Genomic DNA, 23710 nt, shown 5'->3' with positions numbered 1-23710 from the left:
GCTGAGGCACTGCGAGCACATGCCAGTGTTACTTGTTTGTAGCGTCCCTCCCTCCCCACAGCACGACTGAACAAGTGAGCCTAAAAAAGTGTGCACCACCGCCCCCTTGTGTCAGGGCAGAAATCAGACGCTGAAGAGACCAGCAAACAGAAGAAGCTAAAACAGAGGGAACCACCTTGGAAGTGACAGGTGCAATAGATTAAAACCCTGTCGTTAGTACCAACTACATGGGAAGGGGCCTCTAGATCTTCAGAAATATAAGCCGGACCAAGGAACTATCCAAAAATGAACTGACCCCCACACTGCCCACAACACTGCCAGAAAAAGTCCTAGATATATTTTTACTATTTTTACGATCATTCTTTTTTTTTCTTTTAATTTTTAAAATTTTTAAGTCCTCTAATACTCCTTTAATTTTCATTTTTATAACCTACTATTACTTTGCAAAAAAAAAAAGACCCTATTTTTTTAAAGCAAACTTCATATATATTTTTTTAATATAATTTTTGTAACTTTTTTCTTCTTCTTTTCTTTAATATTGTATTTTTGAAAATCCAACCTCTACTCTAGATTTTAAATCTTTGCTTTTTGGTATTTGTTATCAGTTTTGTACCTTTAAGAACCCAATCTTCAGTACCCATTTTTACTTGCAAGATTACTGGCTTGACTGCTCTCTCCCCCTTTGGGCTCTCCTTTTTCTCCACCAGGTTGCCTCTGTCTCCTTCCTCCCCCTTCTCTTCTCTACCCAACTCTGTGAATCTCTGTGTGTTCCTGACGGTGGAGAACACTTAGGGAACTGATTACTGGCTGGATCTGTCTCTCTCCTTTTGATTCCCCCCTTTATACTCCTGGCCGCTTCTGTCTCCTTCTTCCGTCTTCTCTTCTCTGTATAACTCCATGAACATCTCTGAGTGGACATAAGGAAGTGATTACTGGCTAGCTTGCTCTCTCCTCTTTGATTCTACCTCATCTCATTTGGGTCACCTCTAACTCCCTCCTCCCTCTTCTCTTCTCCACTTAACTCTGTGAACCTCTCTGGGTGTCCCTCACTGTGGAGAAACTTTTCATCTTTAACCTAGATGTTTTATCAACGGTGCTGTATAGAAGGAGAAGTCTTGAGACTACCATAAAAATAAGACTGAAAACCAGAAGCAGGAGGCTTAAGTCCAAATCCTGAGAACACCAGAGAACTCCTGACTCCAGGGAACATTAATCAACAGGAGCACATCAAACGCCTCCATACCTACACTGAAACCAAGCACCACCCAAGGGCCAACAAGTTCCAGAGCAAGACATACCATGCAAATTCTCCAGCAACACAGGAACACAGCCCTGAGCTTCAATCTACAGGCTGCCCAAAGTTACTCCAAACCCATTGACATCTCATAACTCATTACTGGACACTTTATTGCACTCCAGAGAGAAGAAATCCAGCTCCACCCACCAGAACACCAACACAAGCTTCCCTAACCAAGAAACCTTGACAAGCCACCCATACAACCCCACCTACAGCGAGGAAACTCCACAATAAAGAGAACTCCACAAACTGCCAGAGTACAGAAAGCCACCCCAAACTCAGCAATGTAAACAAGGTGAAGAGACAGAGGAATACTCAGCAGGTAAATGAACAGGATAAATGCCTACCAAACCAAACAAAAGAGGAAGAGATAGGGAATATACCCGATAAAGAATTCCGAATAATGATAGTGAAAATGATCCAAAATCTTGAAATCAAAATGGAATCACAGATAAATAGCCTGGAGACAAGGATTGAGAAGATGTAAGAAAGGTTTAACAAGGACCTAGAAGAAATAAAAAAGAGTCAGTATATAATGAATAATGCAATAAATGAGATCAAAAACACTCTGGAGGCAACAAATAGTAGAATAACGGAGGCAGAAGATAGGATTAGTGAACTAGAAGATAGAATGGTAGAAATAAATGAATCAGAGAAGAAAAAAGAAAAACAAATTAAAAGAAATGAGGACAATCTCAGAGACCTCCAGGACAATATTAAAGGCCCCAACATTCGAGTCATAGGAGTCCCAGAAGAAGACAAAAAGAAAGACCATGAGAAAATACTTGAGGAGATAATGGTTGAAAACTTCCCTAAAATGGGGAAGGAAATAATCACCCAAGTCCAAGAAACCCAGAGAGTCCCAAACAGGATAAACCCAAGGCGAAACACCCCAAGACACATAATAATCAAATTAACAAAGATCAGACACAAAGAACAAATATTAAAAGCAGCAAGGGAAAACAACAAATAACACACAAGGGGATTCCCATAAGGATAACAGCTAATCTTTCAATAGAAATTCTTCAGGCCAGGAGGGAATGGCAAGACATACTTAAAGTGATGAAAGAAAATAACCTACAGCCCAGATTACTGTACCCAGCAAGGATCTCATTCAAATATGAAAGAGAAATCAAAAGCTTTACAGACAAGCAAAAGCTGAGAGAATTCAGCACCACCAAACCAGCTGTCTAACAAATGCTAAGGGATATTCTCTAGACAGGAAACACAAAAAGGGTATATAAACTCGAACCCAAAACAATAAAGTAAATGGCAACGGGATCATACTTATCAATAATTACCTTAAATGTAAATGGGTTGAATGCCCCAACCAAAAGACAAAGACTGGCTGAATGGATACAAAAACAAGACCCCTATATATGTTGTCTACAAGAGACCCACCTCAAAACAGAGGACACATACAGACTGAAAGTGAAGGGCTGGAAAAAGATATTCCATGCAAATAGAGACCAAAAGAAAGCAGGAGTAGCAATACTCATATCAGATAAAATAGACTTTAAAACAAAGGCTGTGAAAAGGGACAAAGAAGGACACTACATAATGATCAAAGGATCAATCCAAGAAGAAGATATAACAATTATAAATATATATGCACCAAACATAGGAGCACTGCAATATGTAAGACAAATGCTAACAAGTATGAAAGGGGAAATTAACAATAACACAGTAATAGTGGGAGACTTTAATACCCCACTCACACCTATGGATAAATCAACTAAACAGAAAATTAACAAGGAAACCCAAACTTTAAATGATACAATAGACCAGTTAGACCTAATTGATATTTATAGGACATTTCACCCGAACACAATGAATTTCACCTTTGTCTCACAGGAACACGGTACCTTCTCCAGGATAGATCACATCCTGGGCCATAAATCTAGCCTTGGTAAATTCAAAAAAAATTGAAATCATTCCAAGCATCTTTTCTGACCACAATGCAGTAAGATTAGATCTCAATTACAGGAGAAAAACTGTTAAAAATTCCAACATATGGAGGCTGAACAACATGCTGCTGAATAACCAACAAATCAGAAGAAATCAAAAAAGAAGTCCAAATATGCATAGAAACGAATGAAAATGAAAACAACCCAAAACCTGTGGGACACTGTAAAAACAGTGCTAAGGGGAAAATTCATAGCAATACAGACATACCTCAAGAAACAAGAAAAAAGTCAAATAAATAACCTACCTCTACACCTAAAGCAACTAGAAAAGGAAGAAATGAAGAACCCCAGGGTTAGTAGAAGGAAAGAAATCTTAAAAATTAGGGCAGAAATAAATGCAAAAGAAATAAAAGAGACCATAGCAAAAATCAACAAAGCCAAAAGCTGGTTCTTTGAAAGGATGAATAAAATTGACAAACCATTAGCCAGACTCATCAAGAAACAAAGGGAGAAAAATCAAATCAATAAAATTAGAAATGAAAATGGAGAGATCACAACAGACAACACAGAAATACAAAAGATCATAAGAGACTACTATCAGCAATTATATGCCAATAAAATGGACAACGTGGAAGAAATGAACAAATTCTTAGAAAAGTACAACCTTCCAAAATTGGACCAGGAAGAAATAGAAAATCTTAACAGACCCATCACAAGCACAGAAATTGAAACTATAATCAGAAATCTTCCAGCAAACAAAAAGCCCAGGTCCAAACGGCTTCACAGCTGAATTCTACCAAAATAGGGAAGAGCTAACACCTATCCTGCTCAAACTCTTCCAGAAAATTGCAGAGGAAGGTAAACTTCCAAACTCATTCTATGAGGCCACCATCACCCTAATACCAAAACCTGACAAAGATGCCACAAAAAAAGAAAACTACAGGCCAGTGTCACTGATGAACATAAATGCAAAATCCTTAACAAAATTCTAGCAATCAGAATCCACAACGCATTAAAAAGATCATACACCATGACCAAGTGGGCTTTATCCCAGGTATGCAAGGATTCTTCAATATCCGCAAATCAATCAGTGTAATACACCACATTAACAAATTGAAAAATAAAAGCCATATGATTATCTCAATAGATGCAGAGAAAGCCTCTGACAAAATTGAACATCCATTTATGATCAAAACTCTCCAGAAAGGAGGAATAGAAGGAACATACCTCAACATAATAAAAGCTATATATGACAAACCCACAGCAAACATTATCCTCAATGGTGAAAAATTGAAAGCATTTCCCCTAAAGTCAGGAACAAGACAAGGGTGCCCACTCTCATCACTACTATTCAACATAGTTTTAGAAGTTTTGGCCACAGCAATCAGAGCAGAAAAAGAAATAAAAGGAATCTAAATTGGATAAGAAGTAAAACTCTCATTGTTTGCAGATGACATGATCCTCTACACAGAAAACCCTAAAGACTCCACCAGAAAATTATTAGAGCTAATCAATGAGTATAGAAAAGTTGAAGGATATAAAATTAACACAGAAATCCCTTGCATTCCTTTACACTAATAGTGAGAAAATAGAGAAATTAAGGAAATAATTCCATTCACCAGTGCAATGAAAAGAATAAAATACTTAGGAATATATCTACCTAAAGAAACTAAAGACCTATATATAGAAAAGTATAAAACACTGGTGAAAGAAATCAAAGAGGACACTAATAGATGGAGAAATATACCATGTTCATGGATTGGAAGAATCAATATAGTGAAAATGAGTATAGTACCCAAAGCAATCTATAGATTCAATGCAATCCCTATCAAGCTACCAATGGTATTCTTCACAGAGCTAGAACAAATAATTTCACAGTTTGTATGGAAATACAAAAAACCTTGAATAGCCAAAGCAATCTTGAGAAAGAAGAATGGAACTGGAGGAATCAATCTGCCTAAAAGCCACAGTCATCAAGACAGTATGGTACTGGCACAAAGACAGAAATATAGATCAATGGAATAAAATAGAAAGCCCAGAGATAAACCCACGCATCTATGGACACCTTATCTTTGACAAAGGAGGCAAGAATATACAATGGAGAAAAGACAATCTCTTTAACCAGTGGTGCTTGGAAAAGTGGTCAACCACTTGTAAAAGAATGAAACTAGAACACTTTCTAACACCATACACAAAATAAACTCAAAATGGATTAAAGATCTAAACGTAAGACCAGAAACTATAAAACTCCTAGAGGAGAACATAGGCAAAACACTCTTTGACATAAATCACAGCAGGATCCTCTATGACCCACCTCCAAGAATACTGGAAATAAAAGCAAAAATAAACAAATGGGACTTAATTAAAATAAAAGCTTCTGCACAACAAAGGAAGCTCTAAGCAAGGTGAAAAGACAGCCTTCAGATTGGGAGAAAATAATAGCAAATGAAGCAACTGACAAACAACTAATCTCAAAATTATACAAGCAACTCCTGCAGCTCAATTCCAGAAAAATTAACAACCCAATCAAAAAATGGGCCAAAGAACTAAATAGACATTTCTCCAAAGAAGACATACAGATGGCTAACAAACACATGAAAAGATGCTCAACATCACTCATTATCAGAGAAATGCAAATCAAAACCACTGTGAGGTACCATTTCACGCCAGTCAGAATGGCTGCCATCAAAAAGTCTACAAACAAGAAATGCTGGAGAGGGTGCGGAGAAAAGGGAACCCTCTTACACTGTTGTTGGGAATGCAAACTAGTACATGCACTATGGAGAACAGTATGGAGATTCCTTAAAAACTGGAAATAGAACTGCCTTATGACCCAGCAATCCCACTGCTGGGCATACATCCTAGAAAACCAGAATTGAAAGAGACACGTGTACCCCAATGTTCATCGCAGCACTGTTTATAATAGCCAGGACATGGAAGCAACCTAGATGTCCATCAGCAGATGAATGGATAAGAAAGCTGTGGTACATATACACAATGGAGTATTACTCAGACATAAAACGAATACATTTGAATCAGTTCTAATGAGGTGGATAAAACTGAAGCCTATTATACAGAGTGAAGTAAGCCAGAAAGAAAAACACCAATACAGTATACTAACTCATATATATGGAATTTAGAAAGACGGTAACGATAATAACCCTGTATGTGAGAGAGCAAAAGAGATACATGTATAGAACAGACTTTTGGACTCTGTGGGAGAGGGAGAGGGTGGGATGATTTGGGAGAATGGCATTGAAACATGTATAATATCATGTAAGAAACGATTCGCCAGTCCAGGTTTGATGCAGGATACAGGATGCTTAGGGCTGGTGCACTGGGATGACCCAGAGGGATGGTACAGGGAGGGAGGTGGGAGGGGAGTTCAGGAAGGGGAACACATGTATACCTGTGGCGGGCGGATTCATGTTGATGTATGACAAAACCAATACAATATTGTAAAGTAAAAAAATAATAATAAATGATAAATGGTTTAAAAAATTAAAAAAATTATGAACAAAGAAGAGATACGACAAATAGAAAATAACTAGCAAGGTGATAGACTTTAATCATAAAAAATTGCATTTAATATAAATAGTCTAAACACACCAGTTAAAAGACCAAGATTGTCAGATTAAAAAAGCAAGACAAAACTAAACACATGACAGAAATCCAAAATACAGGAAGCAAAATTGACAGAACTAAAGGGGAAAACAGACAATTCAGTAGTAATAGTTGGGGACTTAGATACCCCACTTTTGCTAATGGCATTTGGAAAGAAGTAAACTATCTATTTTTAGATATCTTCTTATGCATACAAATTCTAAGCAGTCCACTTTTTAAAAATATAGAATAAATGAATTCAGGGAAGTTGTAGGATACCAGATCAATAGGTGGTTACTGTTCTGTTGCTAAGTCATGTCCGACTCTTTGCAACCCCGTGGACTGTAGAACGCCAGGCTCCTCTGTCCTCAGCTGTCTCTCAGAGATTGCTCAAATTCATGTCCTTTGAGTCAGTGATGCTACTGAACCATCTCATTCTCTGCCACTCCGTTCTCCTTTTGCCTTCCATCTTTCCCAGCATCAGAGTCTTCTCTAGTGAGTCAGGTCTTCACATCAGGTGGCCAAAGTGTTGGAGCTTCAGCAACAGTCCTTCCAAGTGAATATTCAATGTTGATTTCCTGTAGAACTGTCTGGTTTGATTTCCTTGCAGTCCAAGGGACTCTCAGGAGTCTTCTCCAGCACCACAATTCTAAAGTATCCATGTTTTAACTCTCTGCCTTCTTTATGGTCCAGCTCTCACATGCCTACATGACTACTGGAAAAACCATAGCTTTGACTATACAAACATTTGCTGGCAAAGTGATGTCTCTACTTTTTAACACATGGTCTAGATTTGTCATAGCATTCCTTCCAATGAGCAGGCATCCTTCAGTTTCACAGCTGCAGTCACCATCTGCAGTGATTCTGGAGCCCAAGCAATGAGAATCTGTTACTGCTTGCATTTTTCCCCCTTCAGTGATAAGACTGGATGTCATAATCTTCGTTTTTTTCAATGTTAAGTTTCACACCAGCTTTTCCACTCTCCTCTTCCACATTCATCAAGAATCTCTTTGGTTCCTCTTCACTTTCTGCCATTAGAGTGGTATCATCTGCATGTCTGAGGTTGTTGGTATTTCTCCCAGAAATCTTGATTCCAGCTTCTGATTCATCCAGCCCAGCATTTCGTATGATGTACTCTGCACAGAAGTTAAATAAGCAGGGTGACAACATACAGCTTGGTCGTACTCCTTTGCCAGTTTTGAACCAGACTATGAACCAGACCGTTCTTCCGTGTCTGGTTCTTACTATTGCTTCTTGAACTGCATACAGGTTTCATCAGGAGACAGGTAAGATGTTTCGGTACTCCCATCTCTAAGAAGAATTTTCTGCAGTTTGTTGTGACCCACACAGTCAAAGGCTTTAGTGTAATCAATGAAGCAGAATTATATGTTTTTTTCTGGAATGCCCTTGCTTTCTCCATGATTCAGTGAATATTGGTAATTTGATCTCTGGTTTTTCTGCCTCTTCAAAAGCCAGCTGAAACATCTGAAAGTTCTCAGTTCACATACTGTTGAAGCCTAGCTTGAAGGATGTTGAGCATACCGTTGCTAGCATGTACAATGAGTGCAATTGTATGATAGTTTGAACATTGTGGCTCAATGGTAAAGAATACTCCTGCCAATGCAGGAGACATGGGTTTACTCTCTGGGTTAGGAAGATCCCCTGGAAATCCAGTGTTCTTGTCTGTGAAATCCTATGAACAGGAGCCTGGCAAGCTACAGTCTGTGGGGTCTCAAGAGTCAGACACAACTTAGCAACTAAACATCAGATACAGAAATATTTTATTTCTATATACTAACAGTGAACAGTCTTAAAATTAAGACAATTTCATTTATAATAGCATCAAAAATAATAAAATATTTAATACTTATATACAAACTTAACAAACGTAATACTATAAACTAAAAATGACAAATCATTATCAAAAGAAATTAAAGAACTAAGTATATAGAATCTGTCCCATACTCATAAATCAGAAAACACAAATGAGAATGGCAGTACTCCCTAAATTGATCTGTGGATTCAACACAGTCCCCATCAAAATCACAATTTACTTTTTTGCAGAAATTGGTAAGCTGGTCTTAAAATTCACGTGGAAATAAAAAGGATCCAGAATAGCCAGTCTCAGTGTTTTAAAAGGAGACCAGCATTGGAAGACTGACAGTTTCAATATCAAAAACTTTCTACAAAGCTTTAGTAATCAAGACCCTGTAACTCTGCAGTGTGGATAAGTGGGGAAGAATTTATATTCCAGAAATACAACTTTACATGTATTGTAAATTGATTTTGACAAGGGTGCCAAGACTGTTAAATGGAGAAAGAAGAATCTTGGCAACAGATGGTGATGCTAAGACAGCTAGATATCCACATGTAAAAGAATTAAGTTGGATCTCTACCTCATACCCTACACGAAAATTAATACAAAGTGTGTCATAGAACTAAATGTAAATGTAACAAAGCTAAGTTATAAAACCTTACAGGAAAATATTGGAGTATATCTCCATTTTTGCAGTGGTTTTTGTGCAGTGGTTTCTTAGATATAGCTCTAAAAGTAAAAGTGACCAAAAAATATATGCAAATTGGATTACATAAAAATTAAAAACTTTTGTGCTGCAAATGACACCATCAAGAAAATGAAAAGATAGCCCACAGAATGGAAGCAAATATTTGCAAATATCTCCTAAGAAACTTACATCCATCATGTATGAAGAATTCTTACAGCTTCTTAAATTTTACTGTGTCCTTAAGTGCAGGGTTTCCTCATCTCTCCTTGTTGACATTTCATAATCAAAAATTATTTCTTTTTTAAAATTTTGGGTTTTACCCATTTTTTGTCCATATTCTTCAGATATTCCTACACTCTATTTTCCAAATATTGCCACTTCTAGTTATACCCTACATATCTGTTTTTCTTTTTATTTTTATAGCTCTGTCTTTTAAAATGTTCTAAATTATGTATTCTTTCTTGCTGAATTCTGAGCTAAATTGTCAATCTTCTCAGTCATGAAGAGATTTTGTCTCCCTAGCCAATCTGTTACCTATGTTTATTGCTAATATTTTCTCTCATTTTCTATATGATTATCTCATTTTGCTAGTATCTTGCCATATCTCTCTACATATACTCCATTATGCTTATTTTTAATTCTTGGTTTAACTTTTCCAGCCTCAGGAGTGCACTATTCCATATATAAAGCAATTCTAGCTCTGCCAGCTACTTAAAATTTGAGGTTTATACAGATGAAATAAAATTTCAGAAAACATAGGCCAAAATGATTGTATAAGAGGATCTTGTAAAAGTGTAATTGAATTAGAACATGAGGGTTTTGTTTCGCACAGAGGGTAGGCAGGAAAGCAGAGCAGAGACGTTGTGGGGGTCGAACACGGAGCCAGCCTGGCCCAAGCAGCGGAGATGTGGGGAGCCACGGTTAAGGCTGACGCCAGGTGACAGGGACCTTCCTAACCCTGAGGTCAAGATTGGGGAAGAGTGGGCAGGCTCTCCCACGCACACTTTCACCACACGCCTGGTTCTGTGCTAGGCTATATGAGGATACACAGTGCGTGTATAACATAACCTTTGTTGTTAGAGTACTGATAATCTTGTTGAGGAAATAAGATAGGTGTCAAATAAGTAGGGAGCACTCTGAAAAATAATTTATATTACATTATATTATAGAATTCTCTTAAGCTGTCGAGTGAGACAGCCTGTACAAACATGATTAGCAATGGAAGAACCTAAAGGACTGCATACTGAGGAGGTTTCACTTTTAAGACAAACTATACCTTGGATCCTAAGGAGAACATTAAAAAATCTGTGGCTATCAGATCTTGAGTGCGTGCTTTTTATTGTTAGAGCAGGGACCAGAGCCAAATGACTTGGATTCAAATGAGGTTCCAAGTGTGGCTTTAGGCATGTTATTATGCTTTCTGTGCCTTAGTGTCCTCGCCTGTAAAATGAAGATAATAGCTCCTAACTCATGAGGCAGATCTACTCACATACCTTTGCCACTAAAGTTCGCCTTCTGAATTGAAGAGCATTTATCAGTGGGAATTTGGGGAGAGAAGGAGAAGATTCAGAATTAGAGAGGCAGGTAGTGTTGCAGGAAGAAAGGGATCTGACCATTTGGTTCCTTGCCTGCTTCCTCCTAGACTGTAAGCTTTATCTGAGTGGAGACTTGCCCCCTTACCTCCCAGTACCTGACTCAGTGTGGGACATACACTTGGCACTCAGAAATTTTATTTGCTGAATAGCTAATGAATGCATTTTATGTGTAACTTTAGATATAAATCAGTGTAATAAGTCTGTATATTTGGGTATGTATTTGTCTAAATAATTTTGATGATTAATTTTTTAACAACCAGAAATTAACTGTAGCACTTTAAATTGTCTTTGAATATTTGTGACCATTTTCTTTTTGTTTTTACAGACCAGTTGGAATGCCAAAAATGGAAAAAGTTTACTTACATAACCCTAGTTCTGAAGAAACTATTACTTTAGTATCAATATCTGCTACAACATCACATTTTCATGCATCATTTTTTCAAAATAGGGTAAGTTTCTCCACTACATTTGACGTTTCTTGAGTTTGAAAGTCTAGATCTTTTTATCTTATTGTAACTAAAATCTAATTTGAATGTTTCATATTTATTCTGGACTTCAATTTGCCCCATTTCCTGAAAATTACCACTTCTGCTCTTCAGCACACATTGGTTTTCTTAACATGAAACAGCCTGACAAATCAGCTTTGAAACTTAAGCACGCAGGAAAAGGCAGTATTGACGCCTTCATTTGGTTTTCCTTTCCTTCCTAATAGTAGGTAAATCCTCAGCGCTGTGTTGGTTCTCTTTTTGTGAGTAATAAAGCACCAGAAACACCCACTCATTAGCTTGTGGTTCTGTAAGTCACCTTTCAGTGGGTTCTTTGCTCCAGGTTTAGTAAGGTTTTAATTAAGATGTCAGCTGGGCTGAGTCCTTGACTTGAGACTCAGGGGAAATCCACTTCCAGATTCATTCGCATTGTCAGCAGACGTCAGTTCCTTGTGCTTGTAGGACTGAGGTTTCATTGCTGGCTGTTGGCCAGAGGCCTTTCCCGGTTCCCTGAGGCACCCACTCTCCTCGTCACCATCTTCAAACCAGCACTTGTGTGTCACATCTTGCTCGTGCTCCAGAAATCTTTGGCTTCCTCTTCCACCACCAGTGGAGAAAACTCTGCTTTCATCATGTCATTAGGTCAAGATCACCTGGCAGTCTCCTTATTTTATTAACTTAGAGTGAGCTGACTGATAATCTCATTGTATCTGCAGAATCCTTTTTATCAAATAATGCAAATCACAGGTGTGACATCTCCTCACATCCAGTCACAAAGTGAGGGCAGGAAATTTGGGGGCCTGCTTAGAATCCTACACACGCATCCTCTAAAATTGTACTTATAATCATTTTTATAGATACTGTGCAAACTTGTTTCTATAAAAAAAACTTTGACAAAAAATTGATCTGAATAAATTTTGAATTTGAGAGAATGCATTAAGCTTTAATATGTAGACTTCCAAAATAATTACCTAAATAGCAAATATCAGAGGAAAGTAAATTAATGAAGTCTTATTTCATCTTCCCAGGATTTTCCCTGACTCCTTTGAAGAGAGAAAACTAAATAATTAATTTTTAGTGTATAAGTTTTCATCAGTTATCTCAATTTTTGCATTTCTTTCTAAAATCCTATTTCATCACATGTTGTCCTTAAGTAGCACCTTCTAGTGTAAAAACAAGGCATATAATCTTGACATTTTTAAAATTGAAAACTATCTTGTAAACAAGGAATGGATAAGTCAGCATATTTTGATGATAAAGTTTTAATTTGCTTATTGTGCTGAGTTGTTCTTTGTTTATTTTTGTAAATGTACTGATGGTCTCAGCAGTTGAATCCCAGTGCTAGGAGAGACGTGTGTGTATATTCATCTAGCCTGGTACCAGCGTTCCACCGATGAAGAGCTGAACCCTGATGGCTTTGCCTGTCGTCGTGCAGTTAGTGACAGGAATCAATGTGAAGGTCTAGTTATGCCGCTGGCTTCCCTAGGGATTTGTGTCATATGAAGCTATGGTGTGGCTCATGTACGTTAGTCTGTGTATGGAGACACACTTAGGTACAGATGGAATCATCCAGCTTTCAGGCATTGCCAAAGTGTAGAGACATGCTGGGTTAAAAGGCAAAATAGTAAAGTGACATGAAAGCAGTTTAAAAGTAGTTTACAACTACACTACGGGTTTTATTTTTATCTTGTTAACTTAATTTGCTAATTCAAGCAACGTTTTGTTGTTTCTAAGCATCAAGCTTCATCCTTGTTAAAGGCCAGGGTTTTTACATTTTTAATGTTCCTGTCACAATACACAGCAGCCAAATAGATAGCAGAGTTACAGATAGATTCTTACAGGGGCCGTGTAGACAGTGTAGACCAAGTGGACAGTGAGGTGACCTGCAGAGCACACGGCCCATCCAGAGGGACCAGCCCTTACTCTACTCTAGCCAGCGATGGCCACATGGGAATGTAAGCTCATGCACAGTTATGATTTTCCAAAAAGAGTCAGAAATATGGACTTGTATATGATAATCTCCTGATATTTACAAATGATAAATGAAGTCAATTTTGAAAGACAGTGTAGACCAAAGAAAACTAGTTAAAGGTCACCAGTTTGACATTTCTGGACTGGCTCTCCTAGGGACTTATTTCAACACATGAATCTTAGGCAAACAGAATAGTCTCTCTGAAAGTTCCTCAAAAGATAAACTCAATGTGTATGTAGTCAAAGAACAAGTTAAAAGCCAATCTGTGTTTTCCACTGTCAGGAGGTGGAATTAAACAATAAAATAATTTACACCTATCAGAATTTACGTTTAGGTACTCTAGATTTAGCTTGAAAGGGATAGCCAAAATCTGTGCTGTCTTAAGTTGTTATTTTCTTATTCTTCTTGATTTTCATCTTTATTCCCTACAGTAAGATACTGACTTCAGAAGCTCAAGAAGTGGAAAGGTGGAATTAACTCTTGAGAAGAGGGAACCTTATTTCTCTTCCACTTAATTTTATGCCTATCATTGGAGCCTTCGGGGAAAAATAAAGAGAGTTTCTCATGTCCAAGAGAGCAGGCCCTTTCTATATATTTATCCTAAGTCTAGTTGTGTTGTCATCTTTAGAATTCCTGGTCAGATCATATTTCTTTGAGAATAAAACATTTTCTGTAACTCACTTAGGTTTTTGATTATTAACCAGTATCATACATGCGTTAACTAACCAGTAGGAAACACCAAAAAGAGTAGTCATTATTTAAAAGGCCAAGTGTTACATAGCCATTTTTTTTAACCCCAAATAAATAATACATATTACCTGGAAGTCAAGAACAAGGGTAATAAAAGGAATGTGGTTGTGTGACAGTTTATTTTTCTATATATAACTCCTAATAATTATTTGTGGTTATAATTATGTTGATTAACTATAATTGTCTAATTATGATTAAAATTACATAATATTAAAACTGCAGTTTAGACCTAGTCATCTCCATGTCTAGACCTATTCATCTCCATGGCTAGACTGCATATTGACCATAAAATACATAATGTATGGCTTGTTATAAAGAATACAGATATTTTTAATGCTCTGTAATAGTCAAATTTTGATTAAGATAAGATTTGGGTCCCTTATTAGTAAGCAAACAAAAACTATTTTTCCTTGGTCGTATAGAACTTTTTGTTTGATTACCTTTTTGGGTTAATTAAAGATTAACTAGGATAACTTTGCTTCAACCCATGGCTAAAATGAAGTTTTTCCTCATTTAAATATGTCCAACCTAGATAGCATATTCAAAAGCAGAGACATTGCTTTGCCAACAAAGGTTCGTCTAGTCAAGGCTATGGTTTTTCCTGTGGTCATGTATGAATGTGAGAGTTGGACTGTGAAGAAGGCTGAGCACCGAAGAATTGATGCTTTTGAACTGGGGTGTTGGAGAAGACTCTGGAGAGTCCCTTGGACTGCAAGGAGATCCAACCAGTCCATTCTGAAGGAGATCAGCCCTGGGATTTCTTTGGAAGGAATGATGCTAAGCAAGCTGAAACTCCAGTGCTTTGGCCACCTCATGCGAAGAGTTGACTCATTGGAAAAGACTCTGATGCTGGGAGGGATTGGGGGCAGAAGGAGAAGGGGACGACAGAGGATGAGATGGCTGGATGGCATCACTGACTCGATGGACGTGGGTCTGAGTGAACTCCGGGAGTTGGTGATGGACAGGGAGGCCTGGCGTGCTGCGATTCATGGGGTCGCAAAGAGTTGGACACGACTGAGCGACTGATCTGATCTGATCTGATCTGATTTTAGTACGCGTAATAATCTCTTCTCATGGGTTGAAGGTCATTACTGGCTATTAATCATAATTTTTAATTATATATAAAGACCTGGACATTTTTAATTCTATTTCAGGTTAAATTCTGATATCCATGCATGTTATTGGAAATTGAACAAAATGTGGTAGAGCCAGTAATATGCAAATATTATTATACAGATAATAAAAAGAATCATATTTGTATCTGTTTATATGGAATAATATGTTAATATGTAAAAAAAAGCACATTGTAGAATAGAATACGATGCCATTTTTTATAAAATGTAGAAAATGTTCCCTCAAACAGCATTCATCCCCTTAAACAGCATGTCTCAAATTTCCCCACCACCCAGAGTCTGGTAGCCACCATTCTGCTCTCTGCTTTTATAAGTTCTGTGTGTTTAGGTTCCACGTAGAAGTAATTGTTTTTCACTGTCTGTCTCACTTAGCATAATGTCCTCACGGCCCTCCATATCACAAATGGCAGGATTTTTTTTTGTTACGACCAAATAATATTCCATGGATATGAATATACAGCACAACTTCTTTATCCTTTCGTGTGTTGCCAGACACTTAAGCTGTTCCCATATCTTAACTATTGTGAATAATGCTGCAGTAAACGTGAAAGTGCATGTATCTCTTCAATATCCTGTTTTCATTTCCTTTGGCTTTATACGCAAGTGGGATTATTGGATTACATGGTGATTCTGTTTTTAATTCTTTGAGGATCTCTATACACTCTTGCCTGGAGAATCCCAGGGACGGGGGAGCCTGGTGGACTGCCATCTATGGGGTCGCACAGAGTCGGACACGACTGAAGCGACTTAGCAGCAGCAGCAGCATACTGTTTTCCATGGTGGCTGAAACAATTTACAGTCTTACCAACAGTATGAAAGGACTGCCTTGTATCCACATCCTCACCAGGACTTTTCTGCTAATGACAGTTGTGAGCTGATATCTCATTGTGGTTTTGATTTGCATTTCCCTGGTAATCAGTGATATTGAACATCATTACATGTGTCTTTTGGCCATTTAGATGTCTTCTTTGGGAAAATGGCGGTTTAGTTGCTCTGTGCATTTTAAAATCAGATTGGTTTTTTGTTGTTGAGTTGTGTAAGTTCTTTATATATTGTGGGTATTACCCTCTTATCCATTATCTGGTTTGCACATATTTTTGTTTATTTATTTTCGGCTGTGCTGGGTCTTTGTTCCTGCATATGGGCTTTCTCTAGTTGCACCAAGTAGGGGCTACTCTCTAGTTGTGGTGCACAGGCCTCTCACTGAGATGGCTTTTCTTGTTGCAGAGCACAGGCTCTTGAGTGTTCAGTTCAGTCGCTCAGTCGTGTCCAACTCTTTGCAACCCCATGGACCACAGCACGCCAGGCCTCCCTGTCCATCACCAACTCCCAGAGTTTACCCAAACTCATGTCCATTGAGTCGGTGATGCCATCCAACCATCTCATCCTCTGTCATCCCCTTCTGCTCCTGCCTTCAATCTTTCCCAGCATCAGGGTCTTTTCAAATGAGTCAGTTCTTTGCATCGGTGGCCAAAGTATTGGAGTTTCAGCTTCCACATCAGTCCTTCCAATGAACACCCAGGACTGATCTCCTTTAGGATGGACTGGTTGGATCTCTTTGCAGTCCAAGGGACTCTCAAGAGTCTTCTCCAACACCACAGTTCAAAGGCATCAATTCTTTGATGCTCAGCTTTCTTTATAGTCCAACTCTCACATCCATACATGACTACTGGAATAACCATAGCCTTGACTAGATGGACCTTTGTTGGCAAAGCAATGTCTCTGCTTTTGAATATGCTGTCTAGGTTGGTCATAACTTTCCTTCCAAGGATTCAGCGTCTTTTAATTTCCTGGCTGCAGTCAGCATCTGCAGTGATTTTGGAGCCCCCAAAAATAAAACCAGCCACTGTTTCCACTGTTTCGCATCTATTTGCCATGAAGTGATGGGACCGGATGCCATGATCTTAATTTTCTGAATGTTGATCTTTAAGCCAACTTTTTCACTCTAGTGTTTCACTTTCATCAAGAGGCTCTTCTTCACTTTCTGCCATAAGGGTGGTAACATTTGCATATCTGAGGTTATTGATATTTCTCCCAGCAATCTTGACTCCAGCTTGTGCTTCTTCCAGCCCAGCATTTCTCATGATGTACTCTGCATATAAGTTAAATAAGCAGGGTGACAATATACAGCCTTGACGTACTCCTTTTCCTATTTGGAACCAGTCTTTTGTTCCATGTCCAGTTCTAACTGTTGCTTTCTGACCTGCATACAGGCTTCTCAAGAGGCAGGTCAGGGGGTCTGGTATTCCCACCTCTTTCAGAATTTTCCACAATTTATTGTGATCCACACAGTCAAAGGCTTTGGCATAGTCAATAAAGCTAGAGTGTTCAGGTTTTGGTAATTTGGTGCATTGACTCAGTAGTTGCGACTCATGGACTTTAGAGCATGGGCTCAGTAGTTGTGATATAAGAGTTAATTTGCCCCTTGGCATGTGGAATCTTTCTGGACCAGGGATTGAACCTGTGTCCCCTGCATTGGCAAGTGGATTCTTAACCACTGGACCACTAGGGAAGTCCAGTTTGCAAATATTTTTTCCCATTCCATAGGTTGCCTTTTCATTTCATTGATAATTTCTTTTGCTATGTAGAAGCTTTTTAATGCATTCTCTTACTGATTTTTTGCTTTTGTTCCTTCTGCTTTTGATATCATATTGTCATCATTGTACAGACCAAGTGTCAAGGAGTTTTTTCCCTATGTTCTTCTAGGAGTTTTAGCCCTATGTTTTCTTCTAGGAGTTTAGTGGTATGAGGTTATATATTTTAAATCTTTAATCCATTTTGAGTCATTTTGGAGAGTGCTGTAAAATATGGGTCCAGTTTCGTTTTTCTATGTGTGGTTATCCAGTTTTCCTAACACCATTTATTGAAGATATAACCTTTCCCTATCGAGTATTCTTGGCTCCCATGTCAAATATTAAATAAACAGTATATGCAGGGGTTTATTTCTGGACTCTGTTTGTTCCGTTGGTCTACATGTCTGCCTTTATGCCAGAACCATACTGTTTTAGTTTCTTTACCTTTAAGGTGTGCTTGGAAAGCAGGACGTATGATGCCTTCGACTTTGATATTCTTACTATTGTTTTCTATTTCTGTGCCAATTTTAGGATTGTTTATGTCTGTTTAAACTGTCATTGGTTTTGATGAAGATTGCGTTAAATCTGTAGATGGGTTTGCTTAGTATGGAAAGTTTTAGAATACTAACTTTTCTGAGCCACAAACAAAGGTTATCTTCCCATTTGTTTGTGTCTTACAGTTTCTTTTATCAAGGTCTTACAGTTTTCGTCATACAGATCTTTCGCCTCCTTGGATAAATTTATTACTAAGTATTATTTTTGATACTACTGTGAATAGAAAAGTTTTTTTTCTTCTTCAAATGTTTCATTATTGGTGTATAGCCTGTACACCAGTATACCAGTACATTGGTTTCTATGTGGTGATTTTATCTCCTGCATCTTTACAGAATTTGTTGGTTAGTTGTAGTATTTTGTTGAGTCTTCAGGATGTTCTCTATGTAATATTGTATCATCTGCAAATAACAACTTTTTCTTTTATTTTCCACTTCTGATGCCTTTTATTCGTTGTCTTGCCTTAATTGCTTTAACTTAGGCCTTCCAGTACTGTGTTGAATAAGAGTGGGCACCCTTGTCTTGTTTCTGATCTTAAAGAAAAACTCAAATTTTCATCACTGAGTGTGATGTTAGCTTTGGGTGTTTGTATGTGGTCTTGATTATATCAGAGTATGCTTCTTCTGTACTCAGTTGAAGGTTTTTATCATGAGATATATTTTTGTCAAGTACTTTTTTGTTGTGTGGCTGGATTTACTTTGCTGATAATTTTTGAGAATTTCTATGTCTGTATTCATCAGGGATATTGTTTATAGTTTTCTTGTAGTGTCCTTGTCTGGCTTTGGTATCAAGGTAGTGCTGGCCTCATAAAATGAGTTTGGAAATGTTTCCTTCTCTTAATTTTTGACAAATTTGAGAAAGACTGGCATCAATTCTTCTCTAAGTATTTGATAGAATTCACCAGAGAAGCCATCTGGTCCTGGAGTTTTCTGTTTGGGGAGGTTTTTGATGACTTTTTTGATTTCCTTACTTATTATTGGTCTACTGAGATTTTCTATTTCTTCCTGATTCAGTCTTGGTAGGTTGTGTGTTTCTAGGAATTAATCCACCAGGCTGCTCTCCTCTCTTCCCCCCAACCCAGGAGAGGTCACTGTCTCATGCAGTGTTGCCTCAGCATGGGTTGGGGAGTTGGCCCTGGGAAAATTCCTCTTACTGTCTCCACTGCAACCAGGTTCTTTTTTTTTTTTTTTCTTTTTTTCTTTTTTTTTTTTTGCTTCCAGTGGCATGCTGGAATACTTCCTTGGGAAAGGTAGACTCTGCGAGCTGTCTCTTGTCCAGTGGTATCTTCCCAGGTCAGCACTCTGCAGGTTCTTTCCCAGCTGCAACTAGACAGGATGGGGTCGGTTCATTGGTTCCGCAGCCTGTGCAGAAGTCTGTTTGCCTGTTTCCAGGTACACAGGTGTGCAGGATGGCTCCCAGGTCTTCAGGTGTATGGCAACAGATCCCACAAGTCCCACAGAGGCACTTCTCCTGTGGATGGATATCTAATATGTTAAAGGGAACAAAAGGGAGGACTGTCTTACACCACCAGATTTAAATAGGAGGGTCAGGGAAGACTTCATTCAGAAGGTGACAATTGAAGATTGAAGGAGATGTATACAGGGAAGTGGAATATATGGAAGACATTTCATACAGAGGGCTCAGTCAGTGAGGTCTCTGATACGAAATCATGACTCATGTGCAGAGGACCGTGTGGCTAGACTGGAGTGAGCAAGGGTGAGAGGGGGAGTAAAGGGTTGTGGGAGGGGACAGACTGTGAAGGGCCTCATACAGTGTAATAGGGATTTGGGCTCTGATCCTGAATGACATGGGAAGCTATCACAGGTTTTGAGCAGCGAAATGAACGATAGCTTTATGTTTTATAAAGGATCACTGTTTATCAGAAATAGAGTCAAGAAGGGCAAGGGGAGAATAAAGGACACTAGTTATCTTGGCTGTTGCAGAATATCAGGGTTATTATTAGTTTTAGATTATTATTATAAACTAATATCAGAATATCAGGATTGCTCTAAGCAGAGAAGAAATGAAGAAAGCTGTCAGATTTGGGATGTATTTTGAAGACAGCAGCAGAATTTTCTGAGGTGGGATTGAGAGGAAGAGAAGCATCAAGAGTGACTCCAGGCTCCTTTTCCCCCTAGGATATAAATGACATCGTGAAGTAAAAGCTTCATCTTCCTTTTTACTCTTGATCATTCTATCTGGGGTTTTATCAGTTTTGCAGACCTTTTTGAAGCATCAGCTTTTGGTTTTCCTGATGTTTCCATTTTCTATTCCATTATTTTCAGCTCTTGTCTGTTTTAGTCTTCTTTTGCTTATTTTGGGTTTAATTTATTCTTTTTCTAGTTTTTCAAGGTGGAAACATCGATTATTGATTTGAGACATTTCTTTTCAAGATAAGCATGTAATGCTATAATTTTCCTTCCAAGTATTTCCTTTAGCTCAGCTCACAAATTTTGATATGTTGTGTTTTCATTTCCAGTTGACTGAATGTTTTAAAATTTCCTTTGTGACTACTACTTTAACTGGTGGGTTACTTAGAAATGTATTGTTTCATTTTGAACTGCTTAGGGGTTTACCATATATCTTCCTGTTACTGATTTTTGCCAAGTGTGACCTCCATCTAGCATCTACAGACTCCAAAGCTTCTATGTACCTTGTTGTGTAACCCACACTCAACGTTTAGCAATGCATAAAAATTTTAGCTGAATTCATTTTACTGTCTTGAAAGCTAACCTCATCTTCTTCCCATTATCTGCCTTACTTAATGTTCCCATCTCTTCTTGAAGGTGTTTGTCTTTCCTTAAATTGGGAGCTGGTTGATACACAAGAAAGGTTACCATTTTTCAAATGATTTTTGTTTTTTTATAATACAGGAAAGATGCTCTTCCAGCTTTGTATATCCAAAGCTGAAGACAGAAGTCTCAGTGCCATAGATTTTAGACTATAATTTGGGGAGCATTTAGAGTTCTAGCCACAGAGGCAGAATGAGAGAAGTTAAGGACTTTGCATATTAAAATGCATTCTAAGGCTTCATTGCAGGCAGAACTGCATTCATAGTCTCAGAGACTTCGTGAAGCAGCCCTATTGTTCTGCTGTAATAAAATTTTTATTTGCAAACCACAGTGACATTCTCAGTTTGCTCAAGGTCAGAGGAGGGGTCTCCTCTCCCCTCCTTTCTTTTATAATGTAAGTTGCTGGCACTTTTTGTGCCTTGTGTGAATGGGTGACAGAGGTTGAGGCTGGGCTTGTTTACTTATTAGAATAGTACAAGTGGCTGCTTAGTAGTAGAGTAGAACATCTATGTAAAAAGCTCGGCTTCAGCTCATCTCCTCCTTGATCGTCTGATGTTGAAGGAGCCTGTAATTAGGCACTTCATTCCAGCCTGGTGATTACTGAATGAACAGAATCCAAGGGAACCATCTGTTGTACAGGGTTTTAGAATTGTGATTGACAAAGATATGTGAAAGCCGATATGAAGACATCTTTTTTTTTCCATTGCAAAATAGTTTGGCTAATTTAAAATGTAAACCTTTGGGAGGAAAAAGCTAGTTTATGGAAATGATTCTAAGATGTTTTAGAGAACTTTAGCTGTCTACTTATAGTCACTATAATCTGATACTTTTTTTTTTTTTTTTTTTTTTACTAATTTAACTTACTACTTTTCTTTTTCAGAAAATTCTTCCAGGAGGAAATACATCATTTGATGTAGTTTTTCTTGCAAGAGTAGTGGGAAATGTAGAAAATACTTTATTTATTAATACATCTAATCATGGGGTATTCACTTACCAGGTAAGAATCAGAATAAAATCTTTATTATTTATAAAATACAGTTTTCATCTTCATCCTGTCATATGGCAACATGTTGGGAACTCTTTTCAAAAACTCATGATCAGGGAAAATGTAAGAGTTTAGAGTTAGAGCATTTTTATACTTTACAACTGCATTTGTGAATATCCCTATTCAAATCAGACTGAACAAATGATCTTTAAAAGCTACAGCTAAAGTGTTAATATAAGATTGGTTGGCAGAAGAACAGTTAAAAATATTTTCACAGTGCCTCTAGATTTTTTTTAATTTTTACTTTTTGCACACTTATGAAGTGGTAACAGTTTCAGGGTTAAAAGATGTGTGCCTGTTTTTCTTTGGTAATTATATTGTTTAAATTTTTCATCTTCCCTGGTGGCTCAAGTGGTAAAGAAACTGCCTGCAGTGCAGGAGACCCAGGTTCAATCCCTGGGTCAGGAAGATACCCTGGAGAAAGGAGTGGCAACCCACTCCAGTATTCTTGCCTGGGAAATCCCATGGGCAGAGGAGCCTGTCAGGCTACAGTCCATGGAGTCTCAAAGAGTTGGAGATGACTGAGCAACTAACACTTTGGATGTACAATCATTGTTTGGATTTTTTTTTTTTTTCATTGTTTGGATTATTAAAGAAAGTTAGTGTTTTTTGAATCAGAATTTTTTATATAGCAAGATTACAAAGAAATAATTTATTTGGCACTGTTCTACACACTTTACGTGCACTTCTGCCTGTGTTACAGATACTGTCCTTCTCATTTTTTTAGATGAGGAAGGTGAAGTTTAGAAAGGGTAAACAGTTTTGCTTATGCTACCAGTAAGTTGTTGAGCAGGGATTCAAATCCATGTCTTTATAGTTACAAAGACCATCCTATTAACCACTGAGCTGTACTGCCCATGGAACTCAAATCCTTCCTTAGCTAGTATCTTACTTTACAGTTTTTATGCTTGTTTTTGAATGTTTCTTCTCAGTTACCCAGAATGCTTCATGTATTTTGTAAATTATTTGTGCAGTTTGGAAATCATTGTCAGAGTAAACATTCGTATTAGTCAGACATCATATCTTATGCTTATTTATGGTGAGTAAGTCTTTAATAGTCATTTGGTAGGCATTCAGTAAACTTTGGAAGCCAGTATGGATGAGTGACTTTGACGTGCTATACAGAGCACTTGGCATATACTTGTTGAGCAAATGAAAAGACCTCCATGAAACTGGAAAGACCTGTGCCCTCCAGAGGCGCCCCCAGCTGACCATGGGCGACCTGAGGTTGTGGTCGGGTTGTTCTCAAGGTGCGCCTCACTGCCATCCATCTTCACCTCCCCACCCCTAGTCTTGCACCACATCTTGCTCTTAAATGTCTCTCTCCTCTCCAGCACCACTGCTGACCATGGCTCTCATCTTTTTCTTTGTCTTCCAACAAGCCAGGCCTTTTCCTGCCTCCAGCCCTTTGCCTATATACTTCCCCTTGCTGAAGAGTCACCGTTGCTGCTTCTCGTCGTTCAGATGACATCAGCTCACGTCACCTCCCCTGGCCACCCTCT

The 23710-nt window shown here is 38.1% G+C and overlaps 1 protein-coding gene across 2 annotated transcripts in view; it reads left to right on the top strand.

Moving 5' to 3' along the window:
• The window catches only part of TMEM131 (transmembrane protein 131), a 180110-nt gene that overhangs the window by 89324 nt on the left and 67076 nt on the right, over positions 1 to 23710 (top strand). For both annotated transcript variants that reach the window (XM_044925606.2, XM_025260667.3), the window contains exons 5-6: positions 11232 to 11355; positions 22044 to 22160. In XM_044925606.2, the coding sequence (XP_044781541.2) occupies positions 11232 to 11355; positions 22044 to 22160 (241 nt within the window). The remainder of the gene's footprint in view (positions 1 to 11231; positions 11356 to 22043; positions 22161 to 23710) is intronic.

Source organism: Bubalus bubalis, chromosome 12, assembly GCF_019923935.1.
Source record: "Bubalus bubalis isolate 160015118507 breed Murrah chromosome 12, NDDB_SH_1, whole genome shotgun sequence".
Classification (NCBI taxonomy): Eukaryota; Metazoa; Chordata; class Mammalia; order Artiodactyla; family Bovidae; genus Bubalus; species Bubalus bubalis.
Note: the sequence above shows the minus strand (reverse complement) of the source record. Positions and strands in the feature narration are given on the sequence as shown.